At 31.7% G+C, this 19586-nt stretch overlaps 1 protein-coding gene across 1 annotated transcript; it reads left to right on the forward strand.

The window, feature by feature from the left end:
- The first annotated feature begins 10669 nt into the window (after positions 1-10669).
- On the forward strand, positions 10670-11917 carry LOC114184664. Its single transcript, XM_028071980.1, has 4 exons — positions 10670-10818; positions 10929-11164; positions 11369-11592; positions 11684-11917. Exons 1-4 carry the CDS (start codon positions 10670-10672, stop codon positions 11915-11917), a joined length of 843 nt encoding a protein of 280 aa, XP_027927781.1.
- Positions 11918-19586: the final 7669 nt, after the last annotated feature.

Here is a 19586-nt window from a genome sequence, read left to right on the forward strand (position 1 = left end):
TAATTTTTTTTTAAATTTAATTAGTTTTTTTTTTAAATTTTAGACTAATTTAGTCTCTCATTTTTTAAAATATATGAATTTAATCTTTTTAATCAAATTTTGTTGAGTTTATTTTGATGTTTCAGACTCGTTTCTTAACTAACATTGAAGCGAAGATGTGTCAAAAAATGCAAACAACTCAAATACTATTATGAAACGTGTTTAAAACTATAAATAAACTTAACAAAATTTAGTTAAAATGACTAAATTCACGTATTTCTAATATTGAGAGACTAAATTAAAATAAAATTTAAAAAAAAACTATTTTTAATTTTTAATGAAAGTTAAAAAAAGAAAAACATATTTAACTCAAAATAAAATAACAAAGTAAATCAGTTTTTGGATCGTTATGACTGTATTTCATGTCATCCGCTAAGAAAGATATATTTTTATATTACATAAGGGAACGTTTTATTAAAAACTGTGATCTTTGTTACTATGTTGGTTGATTCTATTACCTTATTCTTAAGAATATATGTTTGATTTGGTGTTAGATTAATTTAACGATAATATTTAAATTTATTTTCAACGATTTTATTTATTATGTTTCAATTGTAGTACTAGTGCAAAACATAGATTATGGTATTTTTTAGATTTGTTTCCATTATTTTAGGAATGGATTCAAGATGAGTTTCAATTTCAACATTCTGTAAATGAATTTCTTTCCGAAATTTTACATCTTTTCAGGTGATTAGATTTTTTTTGGACTGTTACTTTTCTCTTATTTTATAATTTATTTTTAGGAATGGATTTAAGATGCATTTCAGTTTCAACCTTTTGTAAATGAATTTCTTTCCAAAATTTTACATCCTTTTCATTACATTTTGTTTTTTGGGGACTGCCACCTTTTTATATTAATTTGAAATTTAAATTTGCAATTGGATAGTTGGAATTTATTGGGTTCTAGTTAATAATAACCAAATAGTTTGGGTGTTATGAATAAAGTAAAAAGAAGAGAATATATGCATTTCATTGTAATTTTCTGACTTTATTGCATGTTGATAATTGTGTAAGGAGTTGGATTCATAATTGAGTGTAAAGACTTTACTTGTCAAGAAATTAGGCCTAAGCTTTCTTTTATCCATAAATTATATTAGAAATTTTGAATGTTAATTTTTTATTAAGAAGGAATTTTGAAACAAAGGAAATACTTGAAAGGATTCCAAGCCTTCCCATTTTTATGTCTTGATAAAAGAAAAACTAATCCTTTATTTTCGTTCATTTATCAAAACTTTGATTGCGTTATTTATTATTAAGGGTTAAATATGTTTTTGGTCCCTCAAGTTTCAGTGAATTTTGGAATTAGTCCCTCATCAAAACTTTATACCAATTTAGTCATTCATCTTTTAAAATACGTAAATTTAGTCCTTTTAACCAAATTTTGTTAAATTTATTTGACGTTTCAAGCACATTTCATGATAGTATTTAAGTTAATATTGAAGCAAAAATGTGTCAAACAATGTAAATAATTTAAATATTATCATGAAATGCGCTTGAAACGTCAGATAAACTTAACAAAATTTGGTTAAAAGGACTACATTCATGCATTTTGAAAGATGAAGGACTAAATTGGTCAAAAGTTTTGATGAGGAACTAATTCCAAATTTTGCTAAAACTTGAGGGACCAAAAACATATTTAACCCTATTATTAAAGTATAATCATGATGATGGTATGATTTTATTGTACATTTTCTTTAGAGTTAAATATGTTTTTAATTTTTAAATTTTGATGTTAAATTTGAATTTATTTATATCTTAAACTTTGATGTATTTAGATATTTAAATTTTAAAAATTAATATAGTTCTTAAATTTTAAATTACATTTTATATTGAATCATATTAATATTATTTGAGTTATTTATATTTTTAAAGTTTTAGAATTAAACTGTGTTAAAGTTTATGATATAAACAAATTCTTTCGTATCCTAAACTTTAAAATATATTGATCCTCAAATTTTAAGAATTAAAACAGTTCTTAAATTTTAAACTATATTTCATATTAGTAGTTAGTTGTTTACAATTTTAAAATTTGATAACCAAATTGTATCAAGATTTAGGATATTGACAAATTTAAATTTCACTTTCAAGACTAAAAATATATTTATTTATTTTTTTCATTCAAAACTTATATTTTTATTATTTTTTATCTTTTTTCACATAAGGTAATATTTTATGAATTTACCTTTTTATCACATAAAATTGTGACATGTTAGAGAACAGATTTATTTATTTTTTATTATTTTTAGATATTTTTATATTATAATATTGTTTATTTTAAGCATTTACTCTCTTTATATATAGTATTTTTTTTATTGTCTCAGAATACTTCAAGATAATGATAATAATAAATACTAAAATTTTAATCATATTTTGTTAACATAAGGAAAATATGACATATAATTAAGTGAATGTTTTTTTTCAAATTTATTCGAAAATATTTTAAGATATAATAAAATATCAATAGTAAAATACATTATATAAAATTATGTGTAATTGAAATAATTTTATTTATAAAATAAAAACGACATGAATTTAAAATTAATAAAAATATATACATTTATAAATACCTCTACATTTTTATCAATAAAATACAGTTTAAAAATTTGAAGTATTACATAAATATATCTTTCTTTTTCAGTCTATATTTATCATCTACGCTAACACGTATATTACCAAGACTTCTAATTAAAAAGTTAACTTAAAAATCTCATCTTAAGCTAATATCTATTCTTTTTAGTTTTAAACTATTATTTTAGTTACTTTCCAAATATAGCCTAAAGTTTTTCATTTACTTTGAACTAAATGAAGAAATAAATAAGATTAAAATGGCTAATTAGTAATAGAAATTGAAAAAAAAGATCATAGATAATAAAATTTGATTCTCATTAAGGGAACCGAACAAATACAAAATTTTAATAAAATAAAATAAAAGTATGATAGACAAAAATGTAAAAAAATATACCCAGAAAGTAAATAAAATAAAGTTTAAATATTTACCTTAAACATTTTTAGGAAAATTGATTTTTTTTCCTAAAATGAAATATAACTGCAAAAAAAAATTAATTTTTAACTTTTAATGGACACTTTTTTTCATAAATAGATACATATATATAACAACAATTAATTGCATCACCAACTAACATAAATAAAAAACAAAAAAGATCTTGACATTACATAGGTCTGTTTTGTGGGACATAGTAGAAATATTGGTGATTGAGAAAGCATCTTCTTTCAAGCCAAAAATGGTGGAGATGGAGGATACAATGTGGTGGTCCTTCCATCCATCAATGGACCTTACTTCAATTTCATGGAGATGCTGCTATTATAAACATATTTTAGGTCTAATTTTATTTATTAACTTTCTTAATGACTCATTTTCGGTGGTAATTTTATTAAATGTCATTCTTCTTTCTAATTATAGTTTTTCTTTTACTACATCTAAATCTTAAATTAAAGATTTTACTTCAAAAAAAAAATCTAGCTACATCTAAACCATGTTGGAAGTATAGTAATATAAATAATTTAATTTGCCAAAATATACTATTGTTTTTAAGAATGTAATAACATAATCATTATAATAAAATATGCGCCTTAAAAATAAGTTTATTTATTACATTATGGGTCACTTACTATTTTAAATAAAATAAATAAATAATTTTATAATGAATTTATGAAAGTACCACTTTCATTTTCTTTAAATAGAATTGTCTGGTAGGCCATTAAAAGTAATTATTTTTCAATTACATAAATATGTTGAGATTTATTTTTAATGTTTTTCTTTAGTAGGAAAATTTTGGTTGGAATAGTTTTATTAATGAGAGAGAAAGAATAAAAAAAAAAGTAAATGATGCAAGTAAAGATACACCTACAACCATTACGGATTTTTTGTTTATTTCTTTACCTATAATAATAATAATAAATAAATAAAACTATATCATTTTCCATTCATTTTCCGTCTATTTCATTCAATCAAAACAATTTTACTTTTCATTATTTTTTGTTTGACCCCTCCCATTTCATAGTTGGATAAATAAGTAATTTTCTTATAAATTAAACTTAAAACTTTAATGAAATTGTTTTGATCATTATTAAGATATCATTCAATTATTGGCAAAAAAAAAAAAATTAACCTGTTATCGGCAATATCAGATATAGGATTTAATGATAAAGTTCAGTATATCATATTATTTATTGATATGATAAAACTGTTATTAGCATAGAGTGAATTACTATCACATTTTAAAAGTTAAAAAAGAAAGATCGTGAACAATTTTTTTTTCTTTTACATCTTTCGTCAACAAGCTAAAGTATTCGAGGAATAATAATATTTTTTGGAATCAGAATTAATGTTTAAAAATTAAATAGAAATTATTACATCCACTACCCCTGCATATATATGGTACATTTTTAAGAGTATAAAAGTACAATTTTATTTCCAGGGAAAGAGTACGATGCCGATGCAGAAAAAAGCAACTAAAAAACGACATTAATTGCTAATAAATTCTAATGCAAAGAAGTAATAAATATTTTGAGGACATTGATTCATGATGTTGTCAATAATCACTAGATGATTAATTATTGATTATTTGGTTACTATTATTACAAGTTTGAGACTATTTTCAATAAAATTGGATATAATATGCTTAGTTCATAATCAATGCCAACGTTAAGCGAATTTATTATCACGACCTTAATTTTGTTTTTTAGACAAGGGAAAGACCACCTTAATATTTTTTTGTTTTTATTTGTCTACGAAATTAGAATATTCTTCTTCCTATTCTTATTTGAACTTAGACATAGATTTGTTTATGGTTATTTCTATCCAAATGAAATAATAAGTTCAAATCCCAGAAAAGTACGACGCCAAATTTTGAACATTATATTATAAACAAGTTGCTTTGTGATCCATAGAAATTTGATATAATTCCAAAATTTATACGCCATGCAATTGAAAACCAAAAGTTTTAGATTCGTCTTGTTTATCAAATATCGTACATTGCATTATGGTGTTTTGTCTCGCATAGAAATTTGATATTGCTCCATAAGTGTTTTTTATATCAAATCTTTCTTAAATCATGTAATATTATTTTAGTTACAACATTAATAGTTTTAATGTGTAAAAGAAGTAAAGAATAAGAGAAAAAAATAGAGAAAAAAAATAGAGCTAAACTAGTTTTGTTATTTTCGAATATACAATTGAATTAATATGAGATGATTTAACTTCGTTATATATCTTATATTGTTAGGAGCATATATTACACAAAAATTTGAACTTTCTAAAAAACTTAATTAAAGTGCAAAAACCTACTACACCTGACACATCAAACATAGATGTGATAACCAATAAAACAAATTATCACATAGATTATAATCAAATCACCTCGAATGTGACCTATTTCTATTCTATGAAAGAATAATTGCTCTTACTGAGTTTTTTTTATGCAACTTGTTCCACAAACTTTGTCTTTGAGCGATTAGAAACTAAACATTTTTAAATAGAAATGAGAGTCCTGTATTGCTCTTTATTTTCAAAGATACAATTTATAAAATGTTGTTAATTGTTGTATACAACTAAAAGATTGTTATGTAAATTTTAAAGTAGAGTAAAACAATTATTCTTGTTGGAAATTCAAAAATGAGTATAAGTTTTATATTAAGTAAAAATGAGAAAGTTAAATATCATATAAGAATGAAGACTCACAAACTCATTGTCTTAAGATTTTGAATTGGAGGTGATGTTAATTCCTTATGTGTGGATTTAATTCATGTCTCATTGATGTTTTATCTCTCCAATAATCATCTCTCAAAAGATTCATCAGTTATATCAAAATCAAAGATTGTTGTATTTTTCGGTAATCTTCTCTCAAAAAACTTATCAATTCTTGCTAATAATCAATTGTATTATTTGTAATAAACTTTGGAATTTTTTTTTCAAAACCAAATTAGTTTATTATTCTAAGTAGTAATTGATGTTTTTATGCCAGCCATGTTAATAACTCTTATATAATCCATTATGTCTTCATAATTGTAAAGCCTTGAACATTAAGGCCTATTATCCCTCATTCTCCTTTTTTTCTATTCTTTTATTTTTTATATACCTCTCTCTCTTTCCTTACACTACCTTTTCCCTTCTCTTTTAATTTTTAAAGTTATTTATCATATTATCTACATTCTGTAACATCTCAAAATTTGTACCCCAGTATTTTCAGTGTATCAATACCTAAAAGTTTATGATACATTATTTTTTTTTAGGTATTGTGACTAGTATAATAAATTTTGAACATATGATTTAAAATTAAAAAAATGTCGATAGTACTTATAATATCTGCTAGCTATAAGTTTACAAAATAAATTGTACTGATAGGTAATAATTCATTAACAACAAATTATACGATAGTTCAATATTCTATAAATTATGTATATATTATTGAAACTAATAATAAAATAAAATTATGAATATACGTTTAATAATCGTCGATATATGAATTATATGCAAAAGTTTGAATAAATGGAAAGCGGATTACAATCAGATGCAAAACCTTGGAAAGAAATTGATGGGACAAAAGGATGGGGAGAATTTTGGCATAGATAAAATAGAAACTTTGAGATTTAAGGATAGGATGTGTGTACCCAATAATAAGGAAATTAAGGAAGTGATTCTAGAAGAAGCACATAAAAGCAAATTAAGCATACACCCGGGCACAACAAAAATGTATCAAGATCTCAAGAAAATGTTTTGGTGGCCCAAAATGAAAAAGGAAGTGGCACAATATGTAGCAAAATGTCTAGTTTGTCACAAAGCTAAAATAGAACATCAAAAGCCAGCAGGAATGCTACAATCCTTAGATATACCTGAATGGAAATGGGATAGTATAGCAATGGATTTTGTAGTTGGTCTCCCACGAACCATTCAGAAATTTGGTTCCATATGGGTTATCGTGGATAGATTAACAAAGTCTGTTCATTTCTTACCCATTAACATTAGGTATTCATTGGAAAAATTGATTGAATTGTACATAAAAGAAATTGTCAGGTTACATGGAGTTCCAATAAGTATTATATCTGATAGGTGTGAGACTCGTAGAATTTAATTAACTAAATAAATAAATAATTAATAAATGCGGGAGGGAAAATAATTATGACATTAAATTATGGTTGGTATGACGTGGCAAAGTGCTAGCTCATGTGGTTGAGAGTACTTTGATTGTGTGAGAAGACTTGGGTTAGAGTCCTATGTATGCTAACTTTTGGTATTATTGTTTTATTATTTAAATCTATGAAAACATGTTCTTGTATATTATGATGATTGAATTGTGATTTCTAGCATGAACTATGAATTGGTTAAATGGTTTGATATTGATTTGGTGATTGCATGGTTATGGGTTCAAGCCTTGGAGAACTTACATTAATTTTATATTTTTTGGCATTTTTGGCTTTGACTTGAATATGGAAAGGTGGAAAGGAAACCTAAGTGAGTGGGCAGCCAAAGGAGGCTGGAAAGGCAGCCGTAGGGGGGGAGCTGAATGGCACATTAATGCCATTTTCGTTTTGGGATTAATCACTTAGTTTTAGGCACACTTTAAAAGGGAAAATTAGGTTAAGAGCTAAGGTTTTGACAAGTTGGGAGGCATACCAGAGAGAGAGCACGAAAATCTAAGAGCCTGTGAGGTTGAGAAGGATTTTGGAGACTGAATTGTGAAGGCTAAGGGAACCATTGGCATAGGGAAGAATTCTGATCATCAAGCTTAAGCGAAGGAAAACCAGGTTAGGGGAGTTTCGCGTTAAGTTGTGTACTTAGTATAATTGCCTGAAGTTTAATTATGTTATGCATGAGTATACTACTGTTTACGTCGTTTTTTTTTTGTTTCTGGGATTTTTTCAGAAACCGCCTGGTGGGAGATGAAGATCCGCCAGGTGACTCATCTCTGTTAAGCCAATTCCTAGTTTCTGGGTAAGAACCGCCTGGCGGCAAGGTCCCAGCCGCCAGACGCTGCAATGCTAAAACAACGTTCTGGGTTCTATCTGATGCACTACCTGGCGAAGATGACAACCGCCAGGCGATGTGAGTCTATCAGAGTCCTTTTTGGTATTTTGGGGTGGGTCACTAGGGTGATTCTAATCGGATGGATATACCGTTCCATTTGTTGTGAGTGAATTGAGATAATGTCTTGTTGGAATTATGAGTGATCGAAAGGGGTAATTATATGAAATTGCATGAATGAGAGTTAGGGTTTACGAGTTTGAGATAAAAGGTTGGGCTTGTTGACATTGTGAATTGGGTTGCATGTTACGTGTGATATTGTACTAATAATTGTCTGAGGTGCGTGAATTGATGAACTTGTTAAATGAAGGTAAGGACAAGTTAGGGTTCTGGGTGCAGCAACGCTGGGGAATTCCCAGAACTGCTATGTGTCGCCTGGCGGTACCAAGACTACCACCAGGCGCTATACCAGAAAATGAAGTTTTAGATTTAGTGCAGAGGGAAGTTGGGACGTTTAACTGTTTTACATGGAAGATTGTAGCAGATATGTGGTTGCGGGAATGAGGGAGCAATATTATGGGGGGGTTAAGGAAGATAGTTAGGAGTGAAGTGGCCATGAGGTAATATTAGAAAAAGGGTAAGGAATGATGGAGAGGAACTATAAGAGTTGGGTGAGAACATTGGCGGAGGAATAGTAGTGGAACCACGAACTTCAAGTGGGTTCGAATGAGCAAATAGAATGGATGTTGGGACCCTATTCGAGAAAGATAATTACCTTTGCAAAAAACAAAGATGGAATCAAGGTGTGGAGTGGCACAATGTTATTAGGCATATGGTGAATAGACAATTGTGTTGGTCATCGAATTACATCCACTGAGAGAGGCAAGGTTACCTATAATTTGGCTAACTGTTCAATAAATAGATAAGGGACTATAGAACCTGAGGAAACTAAGCAGTGTGCTGATACTGATACTTCGCCTGGCGACAGACTACGTTCCGCCAGGCGGAAGCGTGATAACAGTGGGCTATGTGTTCTGGGGCGCCTGGCGGTAGGGACCTTTTCGCCAGGCGGTTACGACGGTATTAAAGATACTGAGGCACTGAGGCGCCTGGCAGTACGTGACACCCGCCAGGCGGTCTGGGAGCTGGCAACGCCTGGCGGCACGTGTCCCCCGCCAAGCGAGTTATACTGCTGCAACTTTGAGTTCTAATGGTGTATCTGTGATCTACAATGTGTCTAGTGATGCTTTAAAGGTGGGATTGCTGGTGCTCCTTGAGTTGTGGCTTGGAACGTATCCCTTGAGTTGTGGCTCGGGATAGGGTTTAAGCACGTGGTATTCCTTGAGTTGTGGCTCGGAATAGCATCTCTTGAGTTGTGGCTTGGGATGGCGGATGAACACGAGAAACCCTTGAGTTGTGGCTCGAGTTGGCGAGTGTTGCTGGTGTGAGTGTGCTGGTTGTGGCCAGTACGGATGGGTCCAGATAGATTGCCCTCCTCAGTTGTTGGCTGACGAGTTTGGTAGTCTTGGGACGATACAGACTATGTTCGTATATGTGAACTCTACCTGGCGTTGCGGTGTATGATCCGTAGCATGTTTTCCCGCACGTGCTCTATTAGTTGTGGCCGATAGGTATGGTAGCAAGTCACCTTGAAGTAATCCTTAGACGATGTAGAACACGAATAGGCTGATTAGGGTCAGATACTAGGAATTAAAGGATAGAATAATGTAGAAAACTTCAAGTTATGTATGGTAATATGTGTGTATGTGAACATGTACATATCTGTAATATATACATGATTTATCTGTTAAGCTCACCCTATCTGCGTGTGTTTGGCGATGATCGTGTACGCGTTACACGGGAGCAGATGTTGTTGATGCAGGTGGCTCAGGTGAAGCTTAGTTGCGGAGAGGGGTTCGACTTGGGAAATTTTATGATTCTTTATTTCTTTTGAAACAGTTGTAAACCCATGATGGGTGATTTTGTAATATTGTTCTTCAATTTTGGAACAGATGGATTATGAACTTTTTATGCTCATTTAATAAAGTTTAATTTTTCTCGCATTTTGGGAAAATGAGGTATTATTAAATGTGCTGAGTATTTTATTTTTCTTTATTTTATTTATAAACCCGTAATATCCTGCCGGGATGTTACATTTGGTATCAGAGCAATGGTTTTCAAAATGATTTTTGGGAGTTGTGGGGAGTGAGCATACCGTGTTACGTTTGCGTGACTAACTGTTTGTGTTATTATTTTACTTTTGGATATGAAATCCTAATTTGAGTTGTGTGTGTGAACAACTATAATATGTGGCACGCACAAGCTATGGCTAACAGGAGGAGGAGGAACACCGCTGGAGCTGACGACATAGCTCAGGCGATCCATCATATGGTGGACGCGATGCAGCCCATAGCAGCGCCACCCAGAGCTGTAGTGGCACCTACCAGACTGGTATCTATGAAGGATTTCATGAAACACCGGTCGGTCAAGTTCTCTTGCAAGGCCACTCCTGATGAGGCAGATGCCTGGATGCGGGAGTGTGAGAAGATCTGTCGGGTGCTGGAATGCACAGATGAGCAGAAGCTATTGTTTGTCACATTTCTCCTGGTGGCAGATGCGGAGTACTGGTGGCAGGGGATGCAGTAGTTGATGCAGACCCGAGAGGAGCAGGTGACCTGGGCTACCTTCAGGACGAGGTTCCTGGAGAAATATTTCCCGGACAATGCGAGGCATGAGCGGGAAGTAGAGTTCCTCACGTTGCAGCAGGGAACCATGACTATGGAGGCATACATTGAGAGGTCGAGTACCTTGCACGTTTCTACACTCCAGTGGTCACTGAGGAGTGGAGGTGTAGGAAGTTCGAGGGGGGACTAAAACATGAGCTGCGTAGATTTTTGGTACCTCTCAGAATCAAAGAGTTCCCGGTTTTGGTCGAGCAGGCCAAAATAGTTGAGCAGCTGGAGATGGGGCCCAACAGAGCAGCACGGTCACAGAAGGCTGTGACAGACACTCGTCAACAGAAGAAGCCTTATCGTAGGCCACCGACTACCTCCAGGAGGCTACAGTGCTATAACTGTGGCGGAGAGCACTTGAGGAGAGACTGTACTAGACCTGCCAGCAGTACAGGTGGAGGTAGTGGCACTGGTAAGTGCTACGTGTGTGAACAGACAGGGCACTTTGCACGTTAGTGTCCTAACAGAAAACCAACTGGTGGTGCGCCAACCAAGAGACCTATAGGAGATCGACCTAGAGCACCGGGGCGTGTGTTCGCCTTGACGACCACGAAGGCGAAACAATCAGGTAACCTCTTACAGTTTCTGTGTCTGTTGTGTGACCACGAGGTGGTAGTGTTGTTTGACTCGGGAGCCACTCATTCATTTTTGTCTAATGAATGTGTGAGGAGGCTTGGACTTACGATGCAAGAGTTGGGGTGCGAGCTTTTAGTCACGACGCCAGCGTCTGGAGACGTATCCACCACTTCTATGTGCGTGGGGTGCCCTATGGAGGTGGCAGGCCGCAGGTTCACGCTGAATCATATTTGCCTGCCGATGGAGGGTCTGGAAATGATACTGGTTGTCGAGCAACCATGTTGTCATTGATTGCAGATGGCGCATGGTAGTGTTTCCGGATACAGCAGGGTTGGAACTTATCTCGTCTAACTAGGCAGTGAGAGAAATTGAGGCTGGGGCTACATGTTATATGATAGTGGCTCATGCGGAGAAGATGAGCACGACCGAGAAGATCAGCAGGATTCCGGTAGTGGATGAATACGCAGACGTATTTCCGGATGAGATTCCAGAGTTGCCGCCTAGTAGGGATGTGGATTTCTCCATTATCTCATCCCTGGCGCTGGGCCAGTTTCTATGGCATCGTACAGAATGGCGCCTGCTGCGTTAGCTAAGTTAAAGAAACAGATTGAGGATCTGCTTGAGAAGAAGTTCATCCGACCGAGTGCATCACCGTGGGGAGCACCAGTTTTGTTAGTGAAAAAGAAAGATGGTAGCTCCAGGTTATGTGTTGATTATCGACAGTTGAACAAGTTAATGATAAAGAATAAGTACCTGTTGCCGAGGATTGATGATCTGTTAGATCAATTGAGGAGAGCTGCGGTGTTCTCAAAAATAGACCTGAGATCTGGATATCATCAGATCCTAGTCAGGCCGGAGGATGTCCAGAAGACTATTTTTCGGTCACGATATGGTCACTACGAGTATGTAGTGATGCCATTCGGGGTGACCAATGCACCGGCTATATTCATGAACTATATGAATAGGATTTTCCGGCCATATCTAGATCAGTTTGTGGTAGTATTTATCGATGACATTCTGATCTACTCTGAGAGCAGAGAAGAACATGCAGAGCATCTGAGAGTAGTATTGGGTATTCTTAGAGAGCACCAGTTGTATGGGAAATTATCAAAATGTGAATTCTGGTTGGAGGAAGTACAATTCATGGGCCATGTGATCTCAGCCCAAGGAATAGCAGTTGATCCGGCAAAGATAGAGATTGTGGTGAAGTGGGAGAGGTTTAAATTTTCTCGCGTTTTGGGAAAATGAGGTATTATTAAATGTGCTGAGTATTTTATTTTTCTTTATTTTATTTATAAACCCGTAATATCCTGTCGGGATGTTACAATAGGGACCCTAGATTCACTTCAAAATTTTGGGGAAGTTTACATCAAGCCTTAGGTACCAAGCTTCACCTTAGCTCAGCTTATCATCCCCAAACTGATGGACAATCTAAACGAACCATTCAATCTTTGGAAGATTTGCTGAGAGCTTGTGTGTTAGAAAATTCTGATAGTTGGGATCGATACCTACCTTTGATTGAGTTCACCTATAACAATAGTTTCCATTCCAGCATAGGTATGGCACCTTATGAGGCATTATATGGAAGGAAATGTAGAACACCTTTGTTTTGGTTTGAGACCGGTGAGAATTTAGTATTAGGTCCTGACATGATTCAACAGACAACAGAGAAAATCATAATGATCAGGGACAAATTGAAAGCAACTCAAAGTAGACAGAAAAGTTATGCTGACAAGAAAAGATGACCTCTTGAATTTCAAGAAGGTGATCATGTATTCTTGAAAGTAACACCAATCACTGGAATTGGTAGAGTGATGAAATCAAAGAAACTCAACCCCCGGTTCATTGGTCCTTACCAAATTCTTAGAAAAATAGGTCATGTTGCGTATCAAATTTGCTTACCTCCGTTCCTTTCCAATCTCCATAATGTCTTTCATGTGTCTCAATTAAGAAAATATGTTTCTGATCCAACTCATGTGATAAGACCTGATACAGTACAATTAAAGAATAACCTTACATTTGACGCAATACCTATACAGATTATGGACAAGAAGGTCAAAGAATTGAGAGGCACACAGATCCCTCTAGTGAAGGTCATGTGGAATGAAACTAATGGAGATATTACATGGGAATTAGAAGAGAAAATAACAAACCTTTACCCTTATTTATTTCAAAAATAAATAAATAAATAATTTCGAGGACGAAATTTCTTTTAGTAGGGGAGAATTGTAACATCTCAAAATTTGTACCCCAGTGTTTTCAGTGTATCAATACCTAAAAGTTTATGATACATTATTTTTTTTTAGGTATTGTGACTAGTATAATAAATTTTGAACATATGATTTAAAATTAAAAAAAAATGTCAATAGTACTTATAATATCTGCTAGCTGTAAGTTTACAAAATAAATTGTACTGATAGGTAATAATTCATTAACAACAAATTATACGATAGTTCAATATTCTATAAATTATGTATATATTATTGAAACTAATAATAAAATAAAATTATGAATATACGTTTAATAATCGTCGATATATGAATTATATGCAAAAGTTTGAATAAATGGAAAACGGATTACAATCAGATGCAAAACCTTAGAAAGCAAAGTGGCAGTGTATTGAATAACAAATGGATGAGAACGTTATTATCATATTTAATAAAAGTTAAAAGAGAAGAGTATATATATATATATATATATATATATATATATATATATATATATATATATATATATGGAAGTAATAAGAAACATTTAATGTTAGCAGATATGTCTCTATCTTTTATCCTTTCACTGTGAAAAAAAAAATCTAGGATGGAACGTTGAGAACTAATGGAATTAGAATAGTATAGGAACTAAGTTAATTAAAATCAAACTAGAAGTAATGATTACCTAATATAGTATAAATAGGGGTGGGGTAAGAGAAATAGAAAGCAAAAGAGAAGCTGGACAAAAGAAAACAGAGAGAAGCTTTGTGTGAAAGAGAGAAAGGTTACGACAATGAAGAAAGAATTTTTATCACAATCTCTATACAACCTTGGTGTGTTTTCCATAGTAACTAAGGTAAGGGAAAGAGACATTTATCATTTTATCTTTTTATGATGACTATTTTTATTTGTTCATAATTATTTTTATCTCTATATTACCTTAAGTGAGGTGTCCCTAACTTTATTCTAATTTATATTTAGTTCTCGTTCCTATTTATTTATTTATATTCATCTCCAGTTACTTATTTATATTTATCTCTAGTTACATATTGACCCTTTTTATTTATTTATATCTATTTTAATTATTCATTGATCCTATTTATTTATTTATTTATATAATTATATGGTTTAATATTAAAATAAAATTTATGATAAATAAAGATTTGATTATTGTAGTTGGAGGTATGATCTTGGGGATTTAAACGAGTTAATATTACTCAAGATGAGATGTTCTTGAGTTACTTTGTTGGCCATGAGCTCATTTATCCTGACTAGTCACTACAAAACTAATCAATATCTTTATAAAAGTATAATAATGATCCCGTTTTATGAAATTGGGGGAATTTTCATTTTATTTTATTTTATTATTATATGCTGTATTTTTTTTATGTGATATTTGTCTCACTTCCCTATTTTATGATTGTGTGTGAAAAACAAAATTTTATAACATTATCATAGATGGTTGCTCCGAACATGCCTGATCCCTTCTTCGCCGACATTGTGGCTGTTTTTCCAGGAAATGCATGGCAAACCAATGCAGTGAATAATTCTGTAACATTTCAGGGAACGGGAAACTCTACCATTACTTTTCTCTCTGCTCTGAATGTGCCGATTGTCATCGAAGGACAAATCGAAGTTACCTTTTATTTACCCCCAATAGTCTAAGTGAACCCTATTCATAACTTTTTTCCTCCACCTGTTTGAAAGCCAGTTTATGAGGGAAAACTGTAAATAAATAATACTTTTCCCCTTCTAGTGTAGGAAATTAAGATGTACTAAACGATATAGATATAAAATGCATACAGTACTGTAAATATATATATATATATATATATATATATATATATATGAATATTATAATAATAATTAAATGAATGGAAAATTTGTTTTTTTTATCGTCACACATTCTACATATAGATCCTACCACATAGAAGGTAGCAAGATATATAAAACAGTTTTATCTAATAAAAAATATTTTAGCATAATATCTTTTAATTGTTTTCGTGAAATTCTTTTATCTCGTGTTTGGACAACAAATTCCTACAATTCCAAAAAAATTAAAATATTTAGTAATTAAATACTTGTAATTAAATTCTCTTATTTTTTTTAAATGATTAGTTTGGATGAAGTAATTGAAATATCTTAAATTTTAATTTTCTTGTTTGGATAAAGGAATTTAATTTCTATTTAACTGGTGAACTCAATTCTACCTTTGAGTCTAACTTAACTTTCGACCCAACTCAACCTTCAAACTGAATCGGCCTAGCTTGACCTTTGACTCGAACCGACTCAGCTTGACCTTCAGAAGGTCAAACTGGCTCGACATGTGTTGGCCAGCCTAGCTCGACCTTTGGTCCAGCCCAGCCTGGCTCAACCTTCGGCCCAACCCGACCTCACTCAACTTTAGACCCAAACCTGTCTGACTCAACCTTCGACTCGACTCGGTTCGATTTGAGCTTTGGATCGAACTGGACTGTCTCGACCTTTAGCCTGAATAGGCTTGTCTCGACCTTCGACCCGATGCAACTCAACTTTTTGGACTTGTGGACATTTTTTGTTTTAACCAATGAGCAATTTCACAACTTGTGAAATTTCAATTTCATTCTTTTTCGAGTTTGAAATCTACTATTTTCGTTATTTGAAATACCTTCCTAAAATTTTTCAATTTTAATTATTATTTTTTTAATTTTCTCATCCAAACATACTATTTTCCTTGAAAGAATTTCAAATTCTCCAAATAAATGAATTGCTCTATTAAGTTACCTCATCCAAATACACCATTAAGGTTATAGATGTTTCATGTTTTCCAACCCCTCTTTTTTACTACAAGAAACAAAAAAATAAAATTGATAAATAAGAGAAACTATTTTCATTTTGATTATGATTTGTGAAAGGTCGCAAATATTAAAATTGTTCTTATTGTGCTTTCAAGTTATTGGATTTACTTGGTGGTGATTAAGTATTCATAACTTTGAACATGATATTGGGTCTGAAATGGTCCAATTAAGTTGTATTGCTAATAGAAATAAATTATGTAATGAATATTTTTTTTAATTGTTTTAAACATGTTAGAATGAGTAGAATGATTCATGTTAGACTTAATTTATTTTAGCGAATTCTGTGGCATTGAAGATTTTGAATAATTCACTTAGCACATGAGAATTAACTCAAAGAACCCGATCTAGAGTGTTAAGTTTTTTTCCAAACCTAATTTAATTAGCGAATTTTGATTTGAGTAATGGCTTTAATAAATTTGTACAACAAATCTCAACTTGAAAATAATACTATAATTTCATATTTAAATTTGGTCAACAATTTACATTTAACTTAGTGAATATAACTTAGTGAAAGGTAAGTTATAACTAAGATGTATTGTATATATAACTATCATTCCTAATGGTTCCTCCTGAAGACTGAAACACTGGAGAAGATTCACCTGCAAAAGATTTTCTGACCCTCAAATCAATAAGAGATAAGAGTCTTTTTTAGAGAGTATGAGTTTCCGTGATTATTCTCGGAGTGAGTATTCCATGGAGAATACTATGTGTATTTATAGGGTCTCTTTAGGCCTTAAACCTATGTGATAATAGGGAAATATTAACAATATACCAACTTACCTCAAATAAGTATAACAATAATACAATATATATTACCTGACATACTAAATATTCTATCAATATTTAATACGAGGGAATATTGGAATGTAATATGTCAATATTTAATATTGGGACATGATCAAACTGTCAAGATTATCATGAATGTCGTTAATATTCTCTCCAATAGGTGAATCTAGATTGATTGGGCCTTATTGAACCGACACCTGTTGAGTCGGGTAGGTACAATTTGTGTATTAAAAAGTATGTTTTGTTAGATTAGATGATTTGAGATCAAATACTTAGGATCATATGTTGAATTGTATGTCGTTTATAATATAAAGTACATGAATTAATTATTGAAAGGTATCACTCCTTTACAAATATCTAAATTACATAAATTAAGACATCGGGTGATGAGAAGTTGAAAAACATAGTTCTTGTAGCACTATTTTATATGCTCAATTGTGTAATTTTTTTTTTATCAGCAATGAATTTTTATATTTATAGTAGAGTGTACTTGGGGTACTCTAACCCATTTACACAATTTATATATAACAAACTCAACACTTTAGTTTGAGATAGTATTAATTAAGATCACTATTTACACCACAAAAGCCTCTATCTAGGAATACAACCCAATAGGATAAAAGCTCATAAATTGTTGCAAGATAGAAGAATTGTAGCATGATGATATTCGTGTCATGGACATAAAAATTGCAGTAGCTCTAGTAACATATTGTTGTTATCCAATGTAGCTTGTCCGGTTTCCCTATTCATGTTTCAAGTAATTGTGCATATGAATTGTTTTAGCTCTCCTATTTGCACTACTCTTTGCCCTTCTTCCTTTATGATTATTCCACCTTGATAGTTGCCAACACCACACTTGCAAAGAAGAAGACATCACTTAGTAGCCCATATATCTTATATATGTTTCGTATATATACCTAATGTTATACCTTCCCACAAACTATGCTACAATCCTTTCTACATGTTTCTCAAATTATACTCAAGTGTGCACTTATTTCCAAGACATTACCTTTTGATGTCTTCGCACAGATTTTAAACATTCTAAGGGACACTGATACCAATTTATGCATGAGAATGCTATTGTTGACATTTTGTTTTTGATCCATTACTAGGCGTTTAACTATGTCACGGCAAAAGTCTTCTTTGCATCAATTTTACCTTGCCTAAGTAATGCCTCATTTCTTTCCAAATTGTCTAAATTATACATATCAATACTACCTTCCAAACTTTGCTTTGTTTTACATTTAATTTCAAAAGGAAGAAGTGTTAAAAATTTGTCTGAGGTTGGTTATGATGCACAAATTTATTTTACACAATTGTCACACTAAACTTATCCTAACTTGTGGAGTTAAGGTCTACATGTAGACATAAAATGTTTAAAATTGGTTAGATGTTATTCGTAAGAAATGCATGTCCAAACATATAAAACACATATTCAAATTTTTGTCCCCATAAAGTGAAATTAGTATGAAAGTAGATCATGTTAATTATTCATTAGATCTATTCATGCTAGACACAAGACTTTTGCTCGTTATAACTTCGTGAAATAACTTAAAGCTTTATTTTTTCGTAAATGGTTCCATTTAAACTTTGTTTTCAAATGAAAGAGTCAAGTCTCTTAAGAAAATTTCTTCCTCAAACCATTACCTTAATGATTTTTGTCAACATCGTGTCTGTTTCAAACAATAATTAAAATTCATCATTCATTCCTTCTAAGAGTCTTGGTTTCTAAAATAAATGTTTACTCATTTTCATTAGATGCATATTTATAGTTATATACATATATGTATTTACAAAATGTCAATATCTCGATTCACCATGTTTAAGAAATTTGATTTATTAGTATAATATAGAATGGATTAACAGTTAGTGAAACAATAAAAACAATGGTGATTGGGTCAATAATAAAGATGTCCATGGTTCTGTCTGATAGAGTTTACAAATACATTCCACTAATATCTTGAAAATGCAACATTCAAATAATTGTCCCACAAATGTACATGTCATGTATAAATGTTTAAAATCTTTTTGTTATATTTATAAAAAGAAAAATAATACACAAAAACACTAATTAAAGAATTTTCATTTTATTGAACGTTATTTTATATTTATTTTTATGATTATTTAGACTTCTATGGACTTGAGTTTGTTTGAACTTTATTTAAAACTTATGACAGTGATGCATTTTATTTTATTTTATTTGAATTTATGATTAAATATTTATTTTTTAAATAATTTTGTAAATACCTGCAGGTACCCGTGGATATCCACGAATATGAAAAAAATAGACGGTACCTGCATAACGGATACTCGACGGATATGGGTACAGGTACGAGACGAATATTTATCGAGCAGATAGGGTGCGGGGGAGATACTATCCGTATCGTACCTGTCCCGTTGACATCCTAGTGGTAGTTATAGTTTGATT

The sequence above is a fragment of the Vigna unguiculata genome, chromosome 5 (genome assembly GCF_004118075.2).
Source record: "Vigna unguiculata cultivar IT97K-499-35 chromosome 5, ASM411807v1, whole genome shotgun sequence".
NCBI lineage: Eukaryota > Viridiplantae > Streptophyta > Magnoliopsida > Fabales > Fabaceae > Vigna > Vigna unguiculata.

What these genes read in the sequence shown, in the direction of transcription:
- LOC114184664 (XM_028071980.1), top strand. Translation starts at nt 10,670, where the DNA reads ATGCAGACCCGAGAGGAGCAGGTGACCTGGGCTACCTTCAGGACGAGG. An exon ending in ATGGAGGCATACATTGAGAG is followed by an intron (nt 10,819 to 10,928) that starts GTCGAGTACCTT and finishes GGTACCTCTCAG; the next exon opens with AATCAAAGAGTTCCCGGTTT. An exon ending in AGGTGGAGGTAGTGGCACTG is followed by an intron (nt 11,165 to 11,368) that starts GTAAGTGCTACG and finishes ACGAGGTGGTAG; the next exon opens with TGTTGTTTGACTCGGGAGCC.